We start from the raw sequence: 24682 nt of genomic DNA, 5'->3' as shown, positions 1-24682 counted from the left end.
ACCTGAACATGTGGTGTTCCCTGGAGCTTCGGATCTTGTTGGAGAACCTCTCAGCCAGTTTCTCCAGGCTGCGCGAGTACTCCAGCTGGATCTCCGCCTTGCGCCGGAAGAACTCCTGGAGGTCCTGCAGCAGCTGGATGCGAGAGTCCGACTGCTGCTCCAGACACTTGAACTGCTCCACCAGCTGGTTACGGATCTCTGCCAATCACAACGACATGAAGCACACACTACCATGAGTCAAGTGTATACTAGAGTACACTATACACACTACCATGAGTCAAGTGTATACTAGAGTACACTATACACACTACCATGAGTCAAGTGTATACTAGAGTACACTATACACACTACCATGAGTCAAGTGTATACTAGAGTACACTATACACACTACCATGAGTCAAGTGTATACTAGAGTACACTATACACACTACCATGAGTCAAGTGTATACTAGAGTACACTATACACACTACCATGAGTCAAGTGTATACTAGAGTACACTATACACACTACCATGAGTCAAGTGTATACTAGAGTACACTATACACACTACCATGAGTCAAGTGTATACTAGAGTACACTATACACACTACCATGAGTCAAGTGTATACTAGAGTACACTATACAGTGCGGCTCAGGGGGAGAGTGGCCAGGACCAGTTCAATCCTGGTGCCTTGCATGGTTTCCTCTGCCATCAGTGTGTACTGTGTACTGTGTGCGCTATATAAATGCACCATTTTCACCTTTTTTTCACATCAAGGTCCATTATTTATTTGGCATTTTTGAGACACGGACCACCATTTGATGAGCTTTAGCCTCTCAGACCCAAGACTTTGAATATTTTGTTTGGATTTTCATTGGATAAGATTTTGTCCACAATTCCATGCTGTATTGATGTGGAATTAGGAGACAGCAGGCAAACGTCGATCAAAATAACAATTCTTCTAGATTCTGTAAATGTGTAGACTTTGTGAGACTGGTCCAGGTGTGCCTTGGGATTTTATGACAACTACACATTATTGCAATACAACACGTTATGAATTATCTTTTCATTTACTATAACTTATGTCTGTGTATCTATAGCTTATGTATCTTGTGTGTATGTTACGGGTCCCCCTCTAAAATGAGATACTGCATCTCAAGGGGATTCAATAAATCTGAAACATCAGTACTTGTGCACATGCATGTCCTCCATGTGGCCAGCATGTGATGTTAGTTATCTATGACTATGATATATACAGTACAGCTCCTTCTCAAAAAAATATATATAATATTATGCAAAAGCTCATTTTATTCCGTAATACAATTCAAAAAGTGAAACTTTTATATATTCTCAATTTATTGCGCATAAAGAAGTACCTTTCATTTGAGATATGTGGCATCATATTTTGGTATAGCACAACATATTCTGTGGGTCTTCAAAGATTTCTATATCGGTATGAAAAACTGGCACCAGAAAGAAAGATGGCTGACTGACTGTGGCACTGAAAGAGTTTAATAATCAAAATAAAGTTAAATATTTCAAACAGTATGTGACATAATATGAAAAGCAGAGTAGAGAGTAGAGAGTAGACACGTTATTCAAACCAGTTCCTTTCCCCTCCTCCGTAATTAGAAGTGCATTCTAATGCGCGAAGGCCGGGCCGTGATTACTTTTTTGATAAATGTTTTTGCCAGCTGCTTGAAAAGCGGCTGGACAACATGTTATTCTACCTCTACTATCGACCATGCTATAGCGACCTTAGTAGCAACTTAGTCATGACTGGCATGGCTGCCTCCTAAGCCAATAGGAGATTTGCCCATGATTCCCATACTCTGAGCACTGCAAGTGTGAAGCCGTATTGGCTGCATACTCTGAACGCCGCAACGCTGGCAATTATGACCGAGTCATTCTTGTTAAAATATATTTGAAAGTGAAATATCCCTTTAACCCTGACCTTTATTGTTCCATTCTAATGTGTAGGCAGTTTGTACTCCACCTGGAACAAGAGGAACCTGACACTATAGCTGGCTGACTGAAGGTCCTCTATATCTGTGGCAGAGGGAACTAGTGGGAACCCATGCACTGCACTGACAGAAACCCGATTCTGCTTTGTGTCGTCGTTATTAGCAGGATCCTGCAACAAGAACAAAGGATGCCCTATTTTGTGAACAGAACAGAACATCTGACACTGCTGCTGCTGCTGCTTGGGATCCCAGTTGGAGGAGTTTCTGTGCTACCTAGACTACAGTAACTTAGCCTAGTAGCCAAAAAGTGAACCCGGACATGTTGAGTACACCAACGTTTTATGTTAGAAATGTTTAGTATGGGTCCCCAGCATGTAGAAACTGACAGATGCTAACTTGCATATGTTGAGCAATTTTCATAATTGGCATAATATTTCAATCATTACAAAAAAAATTCATCATGCTTTATCTAGCATGTGATGTGTCAAACTAGGGGGGTTTCATGATGCTGAATCCATTCTAAGCATAAGTTTTGCAAAAAAAAACACTCATGCTAAACTAATGTTTGAAATGGATTCAGCATCATGAAAACCCCCTAGTTTGACATGCTACATAAAGCATGATGAAATTTTGAATATTTTGCCTTCTATACATGGTCACATATTATGCCAATTATGAAAATTGCTCAACATATGCAAGTTAGCATCCGGCATTTTCTACATGCTGGGGACCCATACTAAACATTTCTAACATAAAACCGTGGTTTACTCAACATGTCCGGGTTCACAATGGGGCTCTATGGGCTGGCTACTAAAAGGGAGTTGCCGGGAGAATTCTGTTGCAGGTGCAGTTTGCGGTTGCAAGATGCAACTCGTTGCATTACGAATCAAGAGGTGTGTACTGGCCTGGCCCTATGAAACATTGGTACGTAAAGACACAGCCACACACACACATTAACCATACTTCGTAATATGACAAACATATCTGACCTAGAAGTGATCTACAAGTAATCCTTGTCTTTCTGGCTTCACAGTCCGTTTGGGTTGGATTATAAAATGTACAGTCCACGGTGACAGCTTTGTTGATGAAAAGCAGATGAAACGCTACAATACACTATTCATCTAGCATGTTGCTCATGCCAAATTCAACACATTGTAATATAGATATTATACGTACTATATGTGTACATCAGTGATTCTCAACCTTTTTAATTCCATGGACCCCTTCATATGCATTATGCTTCAAACACCCATTTGATATAGTTTTTTTCTTTTTTTTGTATCTCTGGGCCTCCAATCGACACTGTACATTGTGATCAAACCTGTGTTATTTAACTTTGAGAGTCAACAAATGGAACCATCGCAGTTACCCATAAACCATCTCAGTTACACACCCATAAAAGGTCCATTTGGTTCCTAACAATCATTTAGCTTATCCCACGTCGAGAGCCACTGGTGTACATTATTAGATTGTAATAATTTTAATATGAGGATCCTACATGCAATCAGGGTGCTGCGTGCATACGTTGGTGACACCCTCGGCTAATCAGGGATTGTGAATTTCTGGTGGTCAGTGGTCACCTCGGCCAATCAGGGATTGTGAATTTTTGGCCAATCCAATCGGGGATTCTGGCAGCTTTCTGCATATGTCGGTGGTCCCTTTGAACCTTTCGATTGCCTCCTTGTGTTGGTGGCGTTGCTCTGCGAATGAGTTTATGTAAAAACATGTTACAAGGCAAATTGTAAAACGTTCCATTGTGTCAAATAAATGCTTAAAACACAATTCATTCATCACAAATTAATCATCGTTAATCACAATTATTCATGTGAAAATTAATTCATCAACTTAAATGAGTTAATGGTGAGTGACAGCCCTGACGACCACAGCAATGAAACTATAGGCCATGTTTCCATGCGGCTCAGTGTTAGCCTGGCGTAGCCATGCTAATATCACTGCCTGGGGCATTAAAAGGCAGATAGAAGGCTGGCTACACAACGAGGCTACAGCTCAGTGGTGTAATTTGGCCAACCAAGCCCTTCCCATGCATGATGGATATCTATACAGGCTCTGACTTCGAGGGAGAGCCACTTGAGTTTAGCAACAGCAGCAGAGACAATGTTGTGCAGGGGAGCCCTTTTCTTTACTCCCCCCCTCCTGTGATGTTGTGCCGCCTGTCCCCCCACCCCCCCCCCCCCCCCCCCCGGCCTCAAGCTGCATGCTGCAATCTGTGGTTAACCATTGTCCCAGCCCTTCCCTCTATATCCAGGGGCCTCTCCCTCGCAGCGACGCTGGGGGGGTAGATTTTGTGAGAGCCCTACTATAGCCACAGAAAGGTCTCCGTCTCCAACCAGGGAGAGAAGTTGCTTCACTCTTTACGACTCACAGCTTTTTAACCCCAACCCCCCCTCTCTCCTTTCCTTTCACCCCTTTTCCCTCAAAATAGTTTCCCAAATTATTATGTTTTTCGTTTTTTGTTTTGTTTAAATTAGACAGAAGAAAAACAAAAAAATACCCTGGAAAAATGGGACACCAGTTTGCATGAATGACGGGGAGCAAGAAAAAAAAAAAGGTTAAAAAAAAAACACTTTTTATGACAAAAGGGAACTCTGAACCAACAGCTGCAGCGGCAGCAGAGCTCTTGACAGATGAGTTTGGAAAAATAGGTCACGCGCGCCAGAAGTGTGTCCTCCTCGCCTCTCTTAGAAACCATGAGCGACTGGAGAATTATTCTCTCAGTGTTTCCTGCAGCTCATTCCACGTGGTTTATTTAAAGTGTCTGAACCCTCTCTGTGCGCTTCCTTCTGCAATCTCCGAGCCAGGGAAGGAATGCTGTGAATTTACATCTGCATCTACAAATGACTGTTTGTCTTTTTGAACAGCAGCACCGAAATGTGTTCTGAGAAAAAAAAGGGGGAAAAAAAAACGCTGGCAAACAGAGCTATATATGACTGATCTCAATCGGTTCCTTCCAAGCACTTTCATAAATTGAATCTGAAAATAGCCTCAACAATGAAGTGTACCGGTGCACAGCATTCATCATTTTATCAAATTCATACAGAAAATGAAAAAAACATTTGCTATTTTATACCTATATACGACCAAACGTGCAAAGCACAAAATGTGCCTACATATGGAAGATCTCACAATCTCACGTCACGTCACATTACATGTGATGCGTTTAATCTTGTAGATCTGCTATTTTCACTTTTTGTGATATGATTTCCAGTGAAGATTAATGCCTAGTATTAGTGACATCCCCAAAACACGAATGCCAGGTTGAACGTGATTAAGGAAATGCAGTTATTCTTCTGCCTACACATATGCCATTACGTCATGTGTGTGTGTGTGTGTGTGTGTGTGTATGTCTGAAAGAATTATCTGTGACAGACATGGTGCATATCTTGTCTATAGTCTCTGATCTGAAGCTCTCTGGTGGAACTGTTGCCCCCGCGACCCGACTACGGATAAGCGGTTGAAGATGGACAGATGACATGCTTCCAATAGAAGACAATGCTTGGCTTCTATGGAATCCAAATAAATGACAAATGAAACCAGTCGTGCGACTGATAGAAGAACCTTCCTCCATCCATGCATTTGACGCTGGAAGGAAGCATGTGCTTGGTGGGGCTGGGGAGAGAGGCTAGGTGGGGCTGGGGAGAGAGGCTAGGTTTGGCTGGGGAGAGAGGCTAGGTGGGGCTGGGGAGAGAGGCTAGGTTTGGCTGGGGAGAGAGGCTAGGTGGGGCTGGGGAGAGAGGCTAGGTTTGGCTGGGGAGAGAGGCTATGTGGGGCTGGGGAGAGAGGCTATGTGGGGCTGGGGAGAGAGGCTATCGGGGCTGGGGAGAGAGGCTATAGGAGTATAGGGGCTGAGGAGAGAGGTGGACTGGGGAGAGAGGCTATAGGGGCTGGGGAGAGAGGCTATAGGGGCTGGGGAGAGAGGCTATGTGGGGCTGAGGAGAGAGGTGGACTGGGGAGAGAGGCTATAGGGGCTGGGGAGAGAGGCTATAGGGGCTGGGGAGAGAGGTGGACTGGGGAGAGAGGCGTGGTGGGGCTGGGGAGAGAGGTGGACTGGGGAGAGAGGCGTGGTGGGGCTGGGGAGAGAGGTGGACTAGGGAGAGAGGCGTGGTGGGGCTGGGGAGAGAGGTGGACTGGGGAGAGAGGCGTGGTGGGGCTGGGGAGAGAGGTGGACTGGGGAGAGAGGCGTGGTGGGGCTGGGGAGAGAGGTGGACTGGGGAGAGAGGCGTGGTGGGGCTGGGGAGAGAGGTGGACTGGGGAGAGAGGCGTGGTGGGGCTGGGGAGAGAGGTGGACTGGGGAGAGAGGCGTGGTGGGGCTGGGGAGAGAGGTGGACTGGGGAGAGAGGCGTGGTGGGGCTGGGGAGAGAGGTGGACTGGGGAGAGAGGCGTGGTGGGGCTGGGGAGAGAGGCGTGAAGGGGAATGGGCCTGCCCTCAACACAACGAGGATGCGGAACAGTTTGAAGTGTGGTAAACCTCCTCATCACATGCAGTCTCCACGCCCCAGTGGAACCAAACAAATGATAAGTAAAAGCACCAGCTAAATATAACCTTCAAAGGTTTAAAGTATAGCCTATCATTGGAGGACCAAAGAATATATGGAGAGAGACCAGCATGGAAAAAGAGGTGCATGTGTATTTGGTTTAATTCAATAAGGAGCACGTCCTCATATAGTTTGTTTGGTTTTGTTTGTTTGTTTCAAACAAACTTTATCTTATCGATAAATTGAAAATATACAGCAAGACTGCCAAAAAATGGACTATAGGGTCAAACAATCAAGCAATGCATTGTGTATTCTATGCCTGTACAGTGGGTTCAAACAGCACACCAAAGGGCAAGTCAAAAATTAAATCTCAAGGTACACCTGATGTATTCACATCCGGCAAAATGGCCTCTATACTGACGGACTGACGGACTGATTGAATGCACATTGAATGCACAACATCAACATGACCATATATTTCATCTGTCAAAAGGATAAATCACAAGAAGGAGAGAGAGAGAGCTCATTTACATTGTGGTCCTTTGAGTGCAAATGTGTGTTTATGTTTTATTTACTAATGCCAAATAAAAGGTTCAACCAGCTGAGCTCTAGATTTCACAATTTCAGAAATGAGCAAAAACAGCCGATCCACACACACACACACACACACACACACACACACACACACACACACACACACACACACACTTGTCTTGCGGCACACCACTGGCACACCGTTTGGGAACCACCGCATCGGTACAATAAACAAAGTTTCACATCTTGTCATTCCTGGAATCCTGTGGGCATCTTAGAACGTACATAGTGTACATTTCCTTTGCAGCATCCAAATGAGGCACGGCGGTTTGTATCTGCTGGGCAGTGTGTGCAGCAGAAAACACCAATGCACAATAGATTGTACTATTCCTGTATGAAACTGCTATTTTAGAGCAAGAGCTTTGGGGAAAGCTTAAGTGATGAAACAGTACCTATACCACGTGCAGTGGCAGATCACTTTGCTCCAAAGACATATGGGCTATATTATAATCTTCTACATAATGGTCTATCCATGGCAATCATTTCTATAGGCTAATAAAAAGGACAAGCACGTAAAGGGTAAAACATCCCTCTAGGTATTTTCCATATTGCATTATGTGTGCATTCAAGCCTGCCTACTGTATCGTTGTGTGCTGCATGTGCTTGTTAGTTTGTCAGTGAGACTCTAGACTTTTTGCAGATAAAAGAAGATCGGTTATCAGCTTGGGTTTGACATTCTTATGTGGATGTACTCAAGAAGGATGCAGGGGCGCAATTGACCTATAGCTAAGCCCCTCCCCAAACTGCTATGGTCCAATCACAGCGAAGCATAACATGGGTTAGACAAACCTCTCCACCAATAGTTTTCCTATATGATAAAACATATTTTTCCAGTGCATATGGCAGGCCTTGTTGACGGATTTGGAAGAGATTTTGAAGGTCTAGTTACAAAAATGAACCAGTATTTAATGTGTAAATATTCCATGATATTGGCCTGGGCCTTGGCTCAGCGGTCCAGGCACCTTGGCCGGTAGCCCAAGTCTGGCAGTGTGCCTCGGGTTCGACTCCCGATCCCGACAGCCTTTACTGCATGTCACTCCCCCATCTCTCTCCCCCATTTCCTGTCAGCCTGCGTCTACTAGTACTGTCTGTCCCTGAATAAAAAATATAGGATAAAGTAAAGGCGAAATCCATGATATTTACATTGGAATGAATGGGCCCGGCTGGAAAGTGTCCAAGTGGGAGTGTCTAAGTGGTAGAGGGCGGAGCTTGCTAAAGGTGAATTGTGCAAAGGCACCAATGAGCTGGCCAGATGTATAATGGAGAACCGGGATGACTGGAAGCAACGATGGAGGACTGTCTGAAGACGACCTATAAAGATCCCCACGGCCCACCCCGAACAGTGCACAAATGCACATGTGCAAAGAATGCACAGGGTTATGCACTCAGAACATCATTCAATCTACATATACATACAATGAATTTATATCTGTCATCATGTGGGAACTGGGAAGGTCAACTGTGTGCTTCTTTGCGTCGTCTCTCATCATTTATATGGCATAGTTTAGTTTCAGAGCGACGCGTTTAATGAGCTGTTGAGAGGGTTACGAAGCTTTAAATGGACCTATGAGAGCAGATGGCATCGTTTGTGACGAGGAGGGACCACTCCAGCCCTGACCTTGAGACAATAATATATCATCGTTATCTGAGACGCAGCCATTACTGTGGACAGTGGTGGACAGACACCAGGACACCTGCAGCACAGTATACTAGACCAGGAACCAGTGGAAACCCAGTGGATGGTTGTCTCTCAACAAACAATACATGGATGTCCTCCTGAGCTTTGACATTAACCCATTTAGACCTGAGGACGATTCTACAAATGCCTTCTAAATCTTTTTTTCTGAAAAACGTTTCAATTTTTCATGTCAAGGACCCCAAAAAATGTATGTTATTGGCCGCCGACCCTCATCTGAAAATATGTTGTTCCAGGGACCCCCCCAGAAGCTAAGATTTGAGTTAAAAACGCTCGCTCTGAAACTGAAAGAATATATATTCAAAGATGTGCCACAATGTCAAAAAATTTCAAAAATAGCAGACCTACTACAAGCTCGTAGCGCGCCACGGAGTGGCGTGCTATGAGCTTGTAGATCTGCTATTGTTCAATAGCTAAAGTATAACATAATGCTTAAAACACCAAATGGGGTTCCAGCCCAAAATGGATTAAGACCAGGGGTCTTCTACAGAGGTTCCTGGACCCCTAGGGGGTCCCAGAGTTACTACGGGGGGACCGCCGAATCTCTGTGAAAAATAAATATTATTATTATTATTATTATTATTAATAATCACTTCAGCTCTAGCATCCCTATTCTGAGGGGGCAAATAGGTTTTGGTGTACGGGGGAAAAAGGAGCAGAGCAAGAACAGAACCAACGCTCAGGTTTACGGAGGGTTAAATGTCTGAGAATACACATTAATAACATGAATCAATCCAAAACAAAAAAAATTATATGTATTTACACAAAATCTGATGGTAGTGCTGTCTATGAAGCTAGCTATGAAATCTATGATAATATAGCCTATATCTATGATCGGGCCGGTTCCAGTGAGCCCAGGGGGTCACTGTACTGTACTGTACTGTACTGTACTGTACTGTACTGTACTGTACTGTACTGTACTGTACTGTACTATACTGTACTCTACTCTACTGATACACCTGAAATCATCATGTATCATGTTTGTGTTAGGCTGCACAACAGTGACACTTGGTTTTGAAAAACAACCAAATGCTATTTTCGTGCTCAGACCCAGGCAGGCAGCCAGGCACACACAAAGCTACTTAATGAAGTGGTTGCACCACTTAAAAATAGCAAATAAGTTTAGGGATAAGGGGTTTAGCAGTAGCACTGTCAGAAATAGGGCCCTATATGTGACTGCCAGCACCTACAGTGCATTAACACTTCAGCATTGACTGATTCATTGACTGACAGGAGTCAGCTAAATCTTCCTTTGAAGAAAGGTTTAGTGTGTGTGTGTGTGTGTGTGTGTGTGTGTGTGTGTGTGTGTGTGTGTGTGTGTGTGTGTGTGTGTGTGCTTGTGCATGCGTGTGCGTGTGTGTGCGTGTGTGCGTACTGTACGTGCGTGCATACGTGTTGGCTGGCGTGAAAGGGGTTGGTCAGGTTATGCGGGGCTACAGACTGGCTCCTTAACCCATCCCGAACGGGAGCCCATTTTGGTGTTTTAAAACGTTATATTATGCTATTTTAAGAAACATTGTGAAAATGTGGCGCTAATCTTTGAATACGGTATATATATTCTTTCAGAGCCAACATTTTTAACTCAAATCTTTGCTTCTGTAACAACACATTTTCAGATGGGGGTCGTGGCCTATATTACATTATATTGGGGGTCCTTGAAATGAAATAGTTTGAGCACCACTGACAGAAACATGGGTTTTTCAGAAAACTGTCAGGGTTTAGAATGCCTTTGTATCTTGTGTCAGGTCGAAATTTAGACCTGAGATCAGTTTCTAAAAATGTCTTCTACATCCTGACAGTTTTCTGAAAAAGCTATGTTTCTATGACAGTCGTTCTTCGATTTTTCAAAAATAGCAGACCTACAAGCTCGTAGATCTGCTATTTTTCAATAGATAAAGCATAACATAATGCTAACACCAAAAGGGGTTCCCGCCCAAAATGGGTTAAGAGGAGCAGTAAAGATGGCTCATTTCCCTTGAGGGCACTGTGTGCAGATAAAGCATAATCACTTCACAGGCCGTGAAGTTTGATGGCGGGACGGTGCATCCTCTCAGCAGCTCATCTGACCCACGATATGAATACCTAAATCAATGCACGCTTCGCGCACCCTTTGTGTGTTTCACTCCCTGGAAAACAAGGGGGCAGCCAGAGTCTGTCAACCCAGTCTGACCCGAGATCAGATTCTAAAAATGTCTGACAGTCCTGACAGTTTTCTGAAAAAGCTATGTTTGCTATGTTGTTCTTCGATTGTTCTTCGATTTTTCAAAAATAGCAGACCTACAAGCTTGTGAAATCCTCGCTATGAGCTTGTAGATCTGCTATTTTTCAATAGCTAAATTATAACATAATGAGTTAAACTCTTGAGTTAAAGATCGCTTAAGTTATTGTTAAACATCTTACACAATTTACACGTTACAATTAGAGAATTGTTATTTTGATCAATGTTTGCCTGTTATCTCTACTATCCTGGTACCACATCAATACAGCATGGAATTGGGGACAAAACGAAAATAAAATAAAAGGTTTTGGGTCTAAATCTCATCAAATGGTGGCCCATGCCGTGGCTCAAATGCCGAAGTTTAGACTAAAGGGTTGAAAACCACTGGTCTATGATGGGGTGCATACTTATTACTTAGTTTAGACTAAAGGGTTGAAAACCACTGGTCTATGATGGGGTGCATACTACTTAGTTTAGACTAGTCATTGGTTAGACAACAGACATGGGTTAGGGTTAGGTTTAGGTGTGCTGCCCCGTGGGAGGTTAGGTTTAGGGTGAGGGTTACCCGTCTACACTGAATTAAGAATATGAAAGACAGTGGAGACATTGGAGAACCCACACACACACACACACACACACACACACACACACACAATAGCTTTCTGTTTTAACTGAGGTGCATTGTGTCTCAGAAGGAATCATTGCAAAAGCACCCCTTTTGGTGTTAGCATAATGTTATGCTTTAGCTTATTGAAAAATAGCAGCTCTACAAGCTCATAGCGCGCCACGAGCTTGTAGGTCTGCTATTTTTGAAAAATCGAAGAACGACTGACATAGAAACATAGCTTTTTCAGAAAACTGTCAGGATGTAGAAGACATTTCTTTTAATCTGATCTCAGGTCAAAATGGGTTAAAAAAAACAGGTGCACAAACACACCAATCAAAACGTATCTCATCTAGTGCTGCACGATTAATGGAAAAAAGATCACGATCTAGATTCAGATGCAATCTCCTTTCTAACTTTATAAAGAATCGTGCAGTATTGGTCCGGTTGTCCAATTAATATAATTACTCTTATGTTTTTGCTACAAGAGAGAGACTTTAAGAGAGGTTTAAGTCAAGCACTTTGTCTGTTTAAAGCCACAGTAGTTTGAATTTAGTAGTAATTACTACATTTTGAATGTAGTAATGTTCAGCAACTATACAGACTAAAGACAATAAATATTTTCATGGACAAATTGAAAATCGTGTGAGAACCGTGATCTCAATTCTTGTGGAGGAAAATCGAAATTCACATTTGAGCAGCACTATAAATCCTCATCTAATGGTCTCTAATCTGTAACCCTCTCTATCAGTATCTGGACTCTAGACTGCAGCAATGATCGGCCTTAATGCACATAAAAACCAGACAAGTGCAGACCGTATTGCAAAACTCAATTCAGTCTTACACATTCTTCCATTTCACACGTATATCTTAACAGTTGAACAAAATACCACGCTACTCTAGTCTGTACCAGGCCTAATCCCCTAATGCAATTTTGCAACTGTAGCAAACTGTATTCGTGTGCTTAACACATTCTGGGCGGGAATCCATTTTGGCGTTGTAAGCATTATTTTATACTTTAGCTATTGAAAAATAGCAGCTTGTAGGTCTGCTATTTTTTTGAGAAATCGTGAAAACGTTTTTAACTCAAATCTTTGCTTCCGGGGGGTCCCTCCATGGAACAACATATTTTCAGATGGGGGTTGCTGGCCAATATAAATACATATCATTTTTGGTGTCCTTGACATGACATATTGAGCACCGGCGCTGATATAGAAACAGGTATTTCAGAAAACTGTCAGGATTTAGAATACCTTTTATTTTAATTTTTTTATGTCAGGTCTAAATGGGTTAAATGGCCTTTATAGCTGCAGTTCTTTTCACTCTGTCCAGATCTCTCCCTGCCTCTTCTGCTCCACAAGGGTTTGACGATAAGCAAAGATTGCCATTACTGTACGCCGGGCGGCGAGAGCCTCCCCAACTGTTCCCGAGAGAGATCACGCCACCTCTCAAGACGACCGCGGCGATTTACAGCGCTGTGAGAAGAATACGTACGGACGACAGACGGATGAGACGGCGGTAGGCAAGACTAATCAATATCGAGCGAGTGATCTGACGTATCCTAATGCAACCTGACATCTTGTCAGCCCTTTTTATCATTCAGTAATTGCACTACCCTCCATATATCTATTGGCGTTTCCACATTGAATGAACTGTCACACTGAAACCTACCTAGTACACTGTGCCAATCTTAGTACTTTAGCAAGTACTACTTGGGGCTTTTCCACCACGACCATTTCCCACTCACACTGGAAACAAGTGGCATATCATATTGGTTATATTATATTCATGTAGAATAAAAGAATATGACAAGCTAAGTGGTCTGGTTACCAGAATAGATACAGAGGCACAGTAACTGATAAAGCATAGCTATAGCTAACTATATTAAATGGGAATTAGATTGGCAGTTGGAATAACACAGGTTGAACACATCTTTGATCAAAAGGAGATTGCTTGAAATGGCCTCTTGTATAAGAAATAGAGCAGTGAGTGGCAGGAAAACCTTTTTCTGACAATGTCAGAACTAAAAGATCACACAACTTTTAAGAAACTGAGAGAAAACGGAACAAAAACAGGCTTTTTAGTGTCAGGTGAAAATGACAAGTCAGGCACTTCAAAGTGCCTGACTGGGGAGGGGAGGCGAAGGCAAGGGGAGAGAGGATCATGTCGGATAGCCTCATCTCTGCTGACATTGATATTCCTGTTGGTCCTCATATCATCATCATGGTGTCAGCCGCACGCAATGCTGGTCCGACACATAAACCATTGAGACCGGATTCTACAAAATTATGTCTTCTAAATCATGACAGTTTTCTGAAAAACCTATGTTTCTATATCAGTGGTTCTCAAAATACTTCTTGTCAAGGACCCCAAAAACCATTATGTAATCGGCCGCCGACCCCATCTGAAAATATTTTGTTCCAGGAGCAAAGATACGAGTTAAAAACGTTTGCTGTGAAAGAATATATATCCAAAGATTTGCACACGATTTGCACAATATTTCAAAAATAGCAGATCTACAAGCTCGTAGCGCAGCACAGAGTGCTTGTAGACCTGCTATTTTTCAACGGCTAAAGTTTAAACCAATGGTTGAAGTGTTTTATAAACGCTAAAGCGACACAGACGCGTATCCCGTCCTAAACGGGTTAAGGGGAGCCAAGGCCCCCCGACGGCCAAAAGGAAACACGCCCTTTCAGATCCCGGCTGTCCATCACGTGGCTGTATCCAGGCATGAGGACCAGGGAGAACAGGCTGGGAAGAGAGTCTCCATGGCAACACCCCCCCCCCCGGGGGAGCAGCTTATTGGAGAAGAAGAGGGGAGAGGTGGAGTGTGCAGGGATGTTGATAGGTGGCCGAATGGGGTGAGAATTAAGGCACGTCGTCCAAGGATAAATGCAGGGTGACGTGTCACACCGACTGCATGGACAAACATGTCTCTGAAGAATGCCAAGGTGTGGTACGATGGCATTTAGACTGAAAGAATTAAATGGAATTATTCGACATTCATTAGCAATAAAGTGGATGATTTGCGTCACGTCAAATTGCGACGCGTTGTGCTATTAGCTTAAGGCTATTTTCGACACTTTATGGTGCAGCCGGTATATAGGGGCTCAGGTGGTTATAGCACATTTTGTGACACCATAAGTGATGTTGACTCACTCAAACAGCTTTTCACGTTGTTCCAGCAAGTCATATTCTTCATTCAGAAGAAGCAGCAACAATTTTGGTACAAAAATATCCAAAGTCACCAGGTTTTGTAATGAAAACCCCAAGACGGGCAGAATGTAAGTCATGTGAGTTATGTGGTTGAAAAATCTATTAAAAAAAAGTATGCTTTGATGATGAAGAAATAATAAAATAAAATAAATCTGAGTTCTCAAGTCAGACAATACCCATCCCCATCAGGACTCTTTCTAGTTATGCCGGCAATTTAGCTAATATTCAGCATTCAGTTATCACTTTGCTCAATGCATTCACACACGCTACAATGTCACTGTAGATCACCTTTTGCAATTACATTAGCAAACATTACAGTAACAGAGTTATAACCAGTAAGACGCGCAAACGCGGGAAGCGAACGCAGCTCGTACATATTTAAGTCACCATGACTCAGCCAAATCACTCAGCTCCATATATGGGCACAAAATGCAGCCAAATCACTCAGCTCCATATATGGGCACAAAAGCAGGACAGACACACACACACACACACACACACACACACACACACACACAGACAGACATGATCTGCTAGGTCTCATAGTAAGTGCTCACTGCATTCGCAACAAACTAACGGCAGCGGCTGTACAGCACAGAGGCGGTAACGATGGCAGTTGGAGATCCATGCCCCACCCGGCTATGCAATAGCCGTTGGACCCATGTCAGAGTACCAGGTCCAGCCATTTGTCTGTGTCCCTTTCATGCCCATATATGGAGATTTCTGTATCTGTCTCTCTGTGTCCCTTTATTCCTATATATGGAGTTCTGTGTCATGCATGCCCAAATATGGAGTGTTGTGTCAAAGCTCAGAGCCCGGGCAGAGGCCTTTTGTCTTGGTTCTGGACAACCGTGGGTCCGACCGACTCGACACCGGGCACTGCGCTCCCCGTGGGGGTGTGGAACACATGTGTCCAATTTGAAGTTGGTGGGGCGAAAGGGTTCTCGAGTTAAGTCAAAGTCAAAGTCGTACGATTAGTCACACACGTTAACGCAGTGAAATTTGTTCTCCGCATTTGACGCCCCATCTCTTGGAGCGGTGAGCCGCAGCGTCATGCGCCACGCTCGGGAAACATCTCCAACGCCATCGGTGCAGTTCAGTGTTATGCAACATGTCCTCACTTGACTGTCATGTCAGTCTTCTCCTTTTGTTTCACAGTTCTCACTGCCGGCCGTCGGTGACAGTGATGAGTGAGTCAGGAGAAAGGTGTCCTCTGCTGTCCACCACAACAATGCTCACTTCCTATTTTACAAATATGTTGCTGTCTTTTTTTATGAAAAAAGGCAAAATAGTGGAAGGAGATATTATTGGGCAAGGGCTGGGTGGGGAAGTAATATGAACATAACATACTGAATCACACCCTTGCCTCAGATCATGTCATTGTAGCCAAGACATGCATACACATTGAATTACTGTTGCTTTCAGTGTGAACTGACAATAAAGTACTAGATATCATATATGTAATTTCTCTCAATGTGTGCTGTATCTTGTCTTGCAGATTACCTTCTCATGTTTACGAGTAAACATGAGAAGTAGACATGAGAAAATAAAGACACCATAAAGAATTGGATCTAAATCACTGATTCCTGGTACTTTTAAAAGTAATCTTGACTCCTCAGTCCATGGACCCTTGGCCAATGCAACGATTCAGTTAAACATGCCCTCACATCAGCCCACAAGTAATACCTATTATACTATTTTGTTTGCCTGGGTCATTTCTCATTGACAATAATGTTAATCTATAGAACACCAAAGTCTTACGTCAATATCGGTAGAGGGCGGTAGATCCACTTTTTATTTGCATTGTAATGCCCTTATGCCCATAGGAGGATTTTAGAACTGTGTTTGAAAAATAAACATGTCATCGCGGCCGTTTCTCTCATATGGATATGAAGAATCAACTGACTGAGAGAAAACGCTAATGTTACTGCTGCTGAATTAGTTACATTTTCTCTAGAAACAGACGGTATCAAATATGAGTGACTGACGGTCGTAAACGACACAGAGACACCTCCCCGACAATTTCGCCGAGAACACTTTGTTTTTGGACCACAATGCTTATATGAGATGATTTTAAGATGACCCCATGTTATATAGAAATTACTTCCGTGAACCAGGGGATGAGCGAGTGACGTCAGGACTTCGGCACTCTATTAACTAATTAATTCAATTACAGTGTTGATCATCAACTCTTTAATTGAACGTGTTAATCAAATGCTATTCTTTGTTTTCTTGTGAATGAATACGGCTATTAGGTATTGGTGATAAATTATCGACTGGCATTGGTCTTAGGCCGTGTTATCCAATATCTAGCCTGTTGCCTCAATTTTCAAATGCTTCTGTCCATCCTAATATAAATCAAAATCATCTAAGCATATACAGCTTGCTGCTTAGCAGAAATGGAAATAAAACTAATCTAATATAGATCTGAACTGAATTGGCAGCTTCCTTGCTCGGATTTCAGGAGGTGCAGTTCCAGACTCAGGAGATTGTGTGGAATAGTTGTCTGGCTGGCTACACGACGAGACTATCCAATCTCAAACACAGCTGCATCAGCCATGTGTCAGGCCAGCCATCAGCTGGATACCCCCCAGGCAATGATGAATGCCTGGGTGATAATCTATATTTATTTTCTGCTTCACCTGGGTTCAACTGCAGCTAAAAGCATTGAGTGTATAACTGTATATATACAGTATTTGTGTGCAGTACTAGTGTGCACACACAAATTAAAGGCTGGGTGGAATTAAGGTCTCGTTGCTTTCATGTCAAACAATTCCGGTTGTTTAACATGCCATGGTTTCTTCCAGCCTGGAGCGAAAACAGATAGAGAGACTCTAGCTTCCCATAATTCCCACCACTTTCATGATATGAAACTGTCGATAATATTAGAGTATATACATAAGAGTAGACGATGACAAGAAAGGGCAAGTTTCATGAATTACAAATTAGAATAGAACAATGATGCAAATGTTTCATTTATTAATGTCCCTTATAAGCCAATATTGCTACTTGCTGTAGAATACACAAGAAAGTGAATGCACGTTTCAATGAATGACTTTAAACTATTTAAGGAAGATTCTATATTGGTATGTTCTGGGTTGGGATCCTTTAGGAATTTAACTATTTCAGTTCCTTAATGATTTCCACTTAGTGGTTCAATTCCTCAAATGGTTCCCTTGAAATATATACTATACTGTACAACTTTGGCCTGAAACGGACCCTTACAGGTCTGCAACTCTGAGAGTTGAAATTAAAATGTTTGAAAACCACTGGTATTGTAATTGTATAGCAGACATGAAGTGCACATACGAACTCAACTCTGACAGTATATACATGCACCATTTACATAAAATGTGATAAAAACCAGTTCAGTTCAGTTTAGAATGTGGAAGAACCAATTCCGGTTCCTCAATGTGGATAATGCGGTTCCTCCCGTTACGGAGGAAACGCATTTTTGAAACTCCTGTCATTTTGAAGAGCTCTGTCTACAGTGGTTGAAGAGCTCTGTCTACAGTGGTTGAAGAGCTCTGTCTACAGTGGTTGAAGAGCTCTGTCTACAGTGGTTGAAGAGCTCTGTCTACAGTGGTTGAAGAGCTCTGTCTACAGTGGTTGAAGAGCTCTGTCTACAGTGGTTGAAGAGCTCTGTCTACAGTGGTTGAAGAGCTCTGTCTACAGTGGTTGTCAACCTTGCTTTTTTTAGGAGCCCCCCTTCCTTCCAACCGACACAAGCTGAGACCCTCAAACATGCACTCCACTCATGCAAGCATGAAGACCTTTTCAGATTATGTTAACCAATAAAGCCTTCTCGTTCAATGAATAGCCTACATCTAACAGCTCATAATGCATTTTTCTATACTGTATTTCAAACATTTTGAAGAAATGTCAAACTAAATTGAAAGATTCTGAAAATATAATGATGATATTATATTTTATATTTAATATAATGTTGTGCTTCTCATTGCGCTACCCGTTCATAAAAATAACGGTACTTCAGTTCAAATTGTTTATTTAATATTTGAACAGGGACGTTTCGGCTATTAATCCAGCCTTCATCAGACACTGATGAAGACACTGATGAAGTCTGGATACGTTTATTTTTGATATAATTTTGTGCAACATGTTTAAAATCCTCAAATGGTCAAGCTTCCCCCAACCACCCCCAGAGCCCAGGTTGGTACACACCCAGTGGTCTCGGAGCACATGCAGCACAATGAATGCACAGTCCTAATGAAAAGTTAATTGAATCACTCCCTGGGTTTTATGATGTCAGCTGAGCAGGTTGAGTTCACTCTGCTTGTTCTTGCTAAGAAGGGAACCTGCACAGAGACCATAGACCTCCTGCAGGAGGATGAACCTGCACAGAGACCATAGACCTCCTGCAGGAGGATGAACCTGCAGAGACCATAGACCTCCTGCAGGAGGATGAACCTGCACAGAGACCATAGACCTCCTGCAGGAGGATGAACCTGCACAGAGACCATAGACCTCCTGCAGGAGGATGAACCTGCAGAGACCATAGACCTCCTGCAGGAGGATGAACCTGCACAGAGACCATAGACCTCCTGCAGGAGGATGAACCTGCAGAGACCATAGACCTCCTGCAGGAGGATGAACCTGCACAGAGACCATAGACCTCCTGCAGGAGGATGAACCTGCACAGAGACCATAGACCTCCTGCAGGAGGATGAACCTGCAGAGACCATAGACCTCCTGCAGGAGGATGAACCTGCACAGAGACCATAGACCTCCTGCAGGAGGATGAACCTGCACAGAGACCATAGACCTCCTGCAGGAGGATGAACCTGCACAGAGACCATAGCCTCCTGCAGGAGGATGAACCTGCAGAGACCATAGACCTCCTGCAGGAGGATGAACCTGCACAGAGACCATAGACCTCCTGCAGGAGGATGAACCTGCACAGAGACCATAGACCTCCTGCAGGCTGCAGGAGGATGAACCTGCACAGAGACCATAGACCTCCTGCAGGAGGATGAACCTGCAGAGACCATAGACCTCCTGCAGGAGGATGAACCTGCACAGAGACCATAGACCTCCTGCAGGAGGATGAACCTGCACAGAGACCATAGACCTCCTGCAGGAGGATGAACCTGCACAGAGACCATAGACCTCCTGCAGGAGGATGAACCTGCACAGAGACCATAGACCTACTGCAGGAGGATGAACCTGCACAGAGACCATAGACCTCTTGTAGAAAGATGCTCGCCCTCGCACCCCGAGGCGTAAAACTAGGCTTCCTCTCCAACAATACACTGTGAAATCCTGACTTTGTTTAACTCTGAGAGTCAGTGCACAAACGTAACCAAATAGACCCTTACTCTCATAGTTGCAAATTGATTTAGCTGTGTAACGTGTGTGTGTGTGTGTGTGTGTGTGTGTGTGTGTGTGTGTGTGTGTGTGTGTGTGTGTGTGTGTGTGTGTGTGTGTGTGTGTGTGTGTGTGTGTGTGTGTGTGTGTGTGTGTGATATCTAAGTGATGTTGTGTTAGTGACACTCACTAGTAGGAGCTACGTGTTTTGCTGAAATAGTTTTAACAAGAACAAATCAATGTGTGACTGTGAGCCTGAATATGTCAGAACCGAGCCAGAACTTTAAGCTCAGTGGAAATTCTCCCCGAACACCGGTTTCACTTCAGTCTGTGAGATACTGTGGGGAAATAGCACGACGGTTCGACTATCATGGGTTCAACAACTTCAACATGAGCCAAGACAATACTACTGGCCCCAAAGAGCAAGGCATCATTTTGCCGCACTCTCCCACAGTCCAGAAGCTCAGGTACAGCACAATGCGGTGTTGGAGCCAGGGAATGCAGCCAGTGGAGCGGGCGAACTGGCACCCCACCAGCCAAAGCTCAGCACAGAGTGGGTCAGCACAAAGGAGCCAGCACAAGATGAAAAACAGGCTAATTTAATGAAAACAGGCCATTCGCAAGATAACTACAGCATGATGCTTATTCTGGTGGTCTAGTCAGTGGGTTCATTCATACTTGTATGTTACGTACTTTGCAACGTTACAGATCCAGTTGTTCTCAACTACATACACAGTTAAATCCTCAGTGTTCGTTTTACTTTGTTCAAATCCAGCCAAAAATGGTTACATTTACAGGCTTAGAGTTCAATTAAAACAGACGATTTTACTGTGTAGTATACATACTGTAGTCAGTGGCTGTCATACATCTCATCATGACCTCTTTCTCTCTGTATCTGCCCCCTGTTGTATTCAACTACAAAGCCGGTTGGCTTGTTTATTGATGAACACTGAGTAACTCTGAAAGCAAGCCGTTTTGCATTTTGCAGTTGTGTGGGCTGTTCTAATTCTTGCCTGTACTGTACAGACAGAGTGACAGACAGTTGGGTTAAAGCCAAATTATATTCTCTGTCACTGTCCAAAATAGCCGAGTTCAAATCGGGCTGTTCATCACGTTCACACATTATATATCAGAGGAAGTTCGTCTTCAACCGTGTCATCCTGCAAGATGGTACTCTTTACCTCCTCATTCGCTCTTATGAATGCGCTCTATTGAAATGCTAATGTCCAGGTCTGAGGCTGAACAGCTTGAATGAGGTGAACACCATCTCCAAGGTTTCCTCAGAGGCCTTGCCTTGGCAGCGTGCCACACGAGTCCTTATACAAACCGCTCTACGCCAATGGGGTGATATTTCAGATGGGCAGAGAGTGCTCCGCTGTTGAATTGAATGAGCAAGAATGAACTTCAAGAGAATTAAGGACCAAACTTTGTTTGACATCTTGTGGTTAATAGGCTTATTACTTTAGTAGATCATCTATATAAAGATGGCCTGACACATTTAGCTCGCTGTATTTCCTAGTTCCTTTTTTCCCTGTGAGCACAAACTCCTGTTAAAAGTCATGTACTGATTACGATCAACCAATCTATCAGCAGCAGCACTCATAAACAACAACTTTACAATCTTGTAGTGACACAATCAATGAGGATGCAACTGATTAACCCCCCTCCCACACACACACACACACACACACACACACACGTGACGTCTATGTATACACATTACCCAAAAAGCCATAACTCACCAGTAGACAGGTGCAATTTCCAAACTGAATCTCATTATGGTTAGATCACTGCCGATCGGCCGAGCATGGCCATTGTTACGAGGCTGTGGATGGCCAGGCAGAGGCCTCTGTTTGCCTCTCAAAACCTTCCATGTGTTACTTGCAGCAACTGAGGATGACGAAGCAGGCCGATTCCTCATAAATTAACACGTTTCCCCATCATAAATCTCCAGACGTGCTCTATTATTGCAAAGCTTTACGTATTAAACAAGAGCGTGGGTCTTGTGGCAGTCTCAAGTCAGAGATATAAGCTGAATAATTTATACTTAAATGAAAGGGGCCAGTGGAATGAAAAAAAGGGTCAGTGAGTATAGTGAAGGCGTCAAGAAGCTGCCACAGCAGAGGAGAAACGCGAGATAAGCTCGGCATTGACGTGCTTAAAAGACAAGAGATGTTAACATCTCAGCATTGTCCTCTCCAATGACCAGCGCATGCCAACGGACAAGTCCAGTGGAATACAGATAAAGGTCAGGCTAGATGGTGAAAAGGAGACAACATGCTGTTATCAGAGAAGTGCAGTCTAGTCTACACACACACACACACACACACACACACACACACACACACACCATTACCAGAAGGAGAGTTGCAAAAAACGTCGATCAATCTTCTAATCCTGCAGTTAGATGTTGACACATTGACTCCTCTGAGCGCCTGTGGTCTGGGCCAGTACAGTACAGTACAGTACTACAGTACATGACTCAGGGGATCACACAAGCCAAAAGGCTCTGAAGCGTGGCATTGCTGAAACCTTCGGGAGTGAAAGTTGCAGTAATGGGGGCAGGACCTTGAAACTGAACCCTGGCTCCACTTAGCAGACATGGATGCTCACCACCACCACCATGCATGGCATGCACCACCATTATTTTGTCGGAAGTGGAAGTCGCACATTTCCGCTCGTTTCACTCCACAGAGCACAGCAAAGTGTCATTTGTGGTCTCTTGGTATAGCTAATTTGAGTGCCCAGCACTGTTTGAGGTCTCAGAAGTATGCACTAGCGTTTCCTGGCTTTAAGCCCTGCTTTCAAGTATTTAGAATGACACTTCCACAGTGCTTTAACGTGATCATTAATTCTACTTCTACTATGGCTAAATAATTTACTCATACTTTACAGAATTGCAGTTGCACATGAGATCAAATGGCAAGGCTCAGATTACATAAGGGAGGGTAATTTTAACCCAATACTGTGATAGACATGGTGAAGACATACAGGGAATGTATGTGCAACCACATGCATTGCCCGAAATGCCTAACTTAGGCGTGTGTCTGTCCATGCACCCCTAGTAACCCATACTACCCCATACTATTACCCCCTACTAGGGTGTAGCCTCAATGCCATCGTAATTTCACAAACCACATAAAGGCTGAAGGCTATGCATCATGTCAGGCCTTAATAATAACATACAGTGGCCGCATCTAGCAACAATTCACCAATAAAGGGGGTTTTGTTCAGTCGCTCATGCATTCACTACACAAGAATAATTCATCCATGCACTACAAAAGGTTATTCCGTGCCAGAGATCATTCTACCCAGATTTAAGAAGCCAAACAGTACTCCATGCAAGTGAAAAGTCAGAAAATCTAATCTAGTCTCTTAACCTCATCATAACCCGTGGGTTTTCACGAAAGACAAAGATGGAAAGCAAGTATTAAGTATATATAGACTATGCATTTGCCATATATTATATCTTCTTCTTGGCATTTATGGTCACAGTCTTAGCTCAGCTGTCAAATGAAGATTTAATAGCCAGAGGAAACTCATGCATGGATGGTCAAGTGTGTCTGTCTACTATATGTTTACAGATGGATATTGTGTTGTATTATGTGTAATGAGTCGTGATAGAGATTATAGATCACACATCAAGACTATAAGAATAACTGGCATTCATTCATAATCATTAATCATACCCCACCTTTGACTTGAGTCTCATATTCAGCAATGATCTCTTTATCCTTCTTGCATTTTGTAGATGACATTGTTCCAGGGGTCTAAGGCTGAGAGCCCCCTGTCTGTCTGTGTCTGTCGGAGTCCCTCTGATTTGAGAGAGGGTCTGTGTCTCGGTGATGGTCCTCTGATTATAGTTGCAGAAACGTTTCTTTTTCTCTTTTCTTTTAATGTTTGTGTGCAATCATTTAAAAAAAATCCTCTGACTGGCAGACGCAGTATAATTGGCCTCTTCGGCAGTTTTATTCAATAAAAAACAGCCTCAGCGGAGTCTTTTAATTCCGATTTAACCACCTGCATTGTTTTTCTTGTCTTTCCTTGCGCCCTGAATCGTAGCCCAGGCTCTACTCCTCTCCTCTACTCTTTGCTGGGGTTGTTGTTGTTCGTCTGATTTCATCCAAACTCAAAAGCTAATTCCTCTGCGAAAAAGAAGACACAAACGAGCTTAAAAAAAAGACTATCACATTATGAACAAGGGGGACGATTTAAAGAAGACTGCAGCCATTCCAGTGGTGTGGTCTTTCTTCTTCTCTTCACCCCGTGGTGGTGGAACAGCGATGGTTGCTACGGACGGACCGTTCGGAGGCTCGCGGCGACGAGGACTGAAAAATTGCGCTGCAGGGAAACAGGAATTGAAACGAACGTCACGTGAGGCCTGAGCGCAGTCGGGAACGCTTCGTCGCGCGACGGTGCCGCGCGCCCCAAAAACAGACGATCTGCAAGAGCGCAGGGCGTCGCGTCGCTGCCGCGTCGTGAGCTTGTAGATCGGCTTCTTTTTCTCAGTCTCCTCCCTTTGTCAGTTCCCGTTGTCGCCCCCCTCCTCACAGCTCACACACACACAAATCCCCGCCCTTGGCTCACACAC

At 43.6% G+C, this 24682-nt stretch overlaps 1 protein-coding gene across 1 annotated transcript in view; it reads right to left on the bottom strand.

The window, feature by feature from the left end:
• srgap3 (SLIT-ROBO Rho GTPase activating protein 3) overlaps positions 1-24384 on the bottom strand; it is a 107868-nt gene extending 83484 nt beyond the window's left edge. Inside the window, exons 1-2 of the mRNA XM_080792990.1 lie at positions 23786-24384; positions 3-198 (exon numbers count right to left, since the gene is read on the bottom strand). Of these exons, the coding sequence (XP_080649116.1) occupies positions 3-198; positions 23786-23849 (260 nt within the window). The 5' untranslated portion in view covers positions 23850-24384. The remainder of the gene's footprint in view (positions 1-2; positions 199-23785) is intronic.
• Between the last annotated feature and the right edge of the window lie 298 nt (positions 24385-24682).

Source organism: Protomyctophum bolini (assembly GCF_963924005.1).
Source record: "Protomyctophum bolini genome assembly, chromosome: 2".
NCBI lineage: Eukaryota > Metazoa > Chordata > Actinopteri > Myctophiformes > Myctophidae > Protomyctophum > Protomyctophum bolini.
This window is presented reverse-complemented; position numbering and strand designations above follow the sequence as displayed.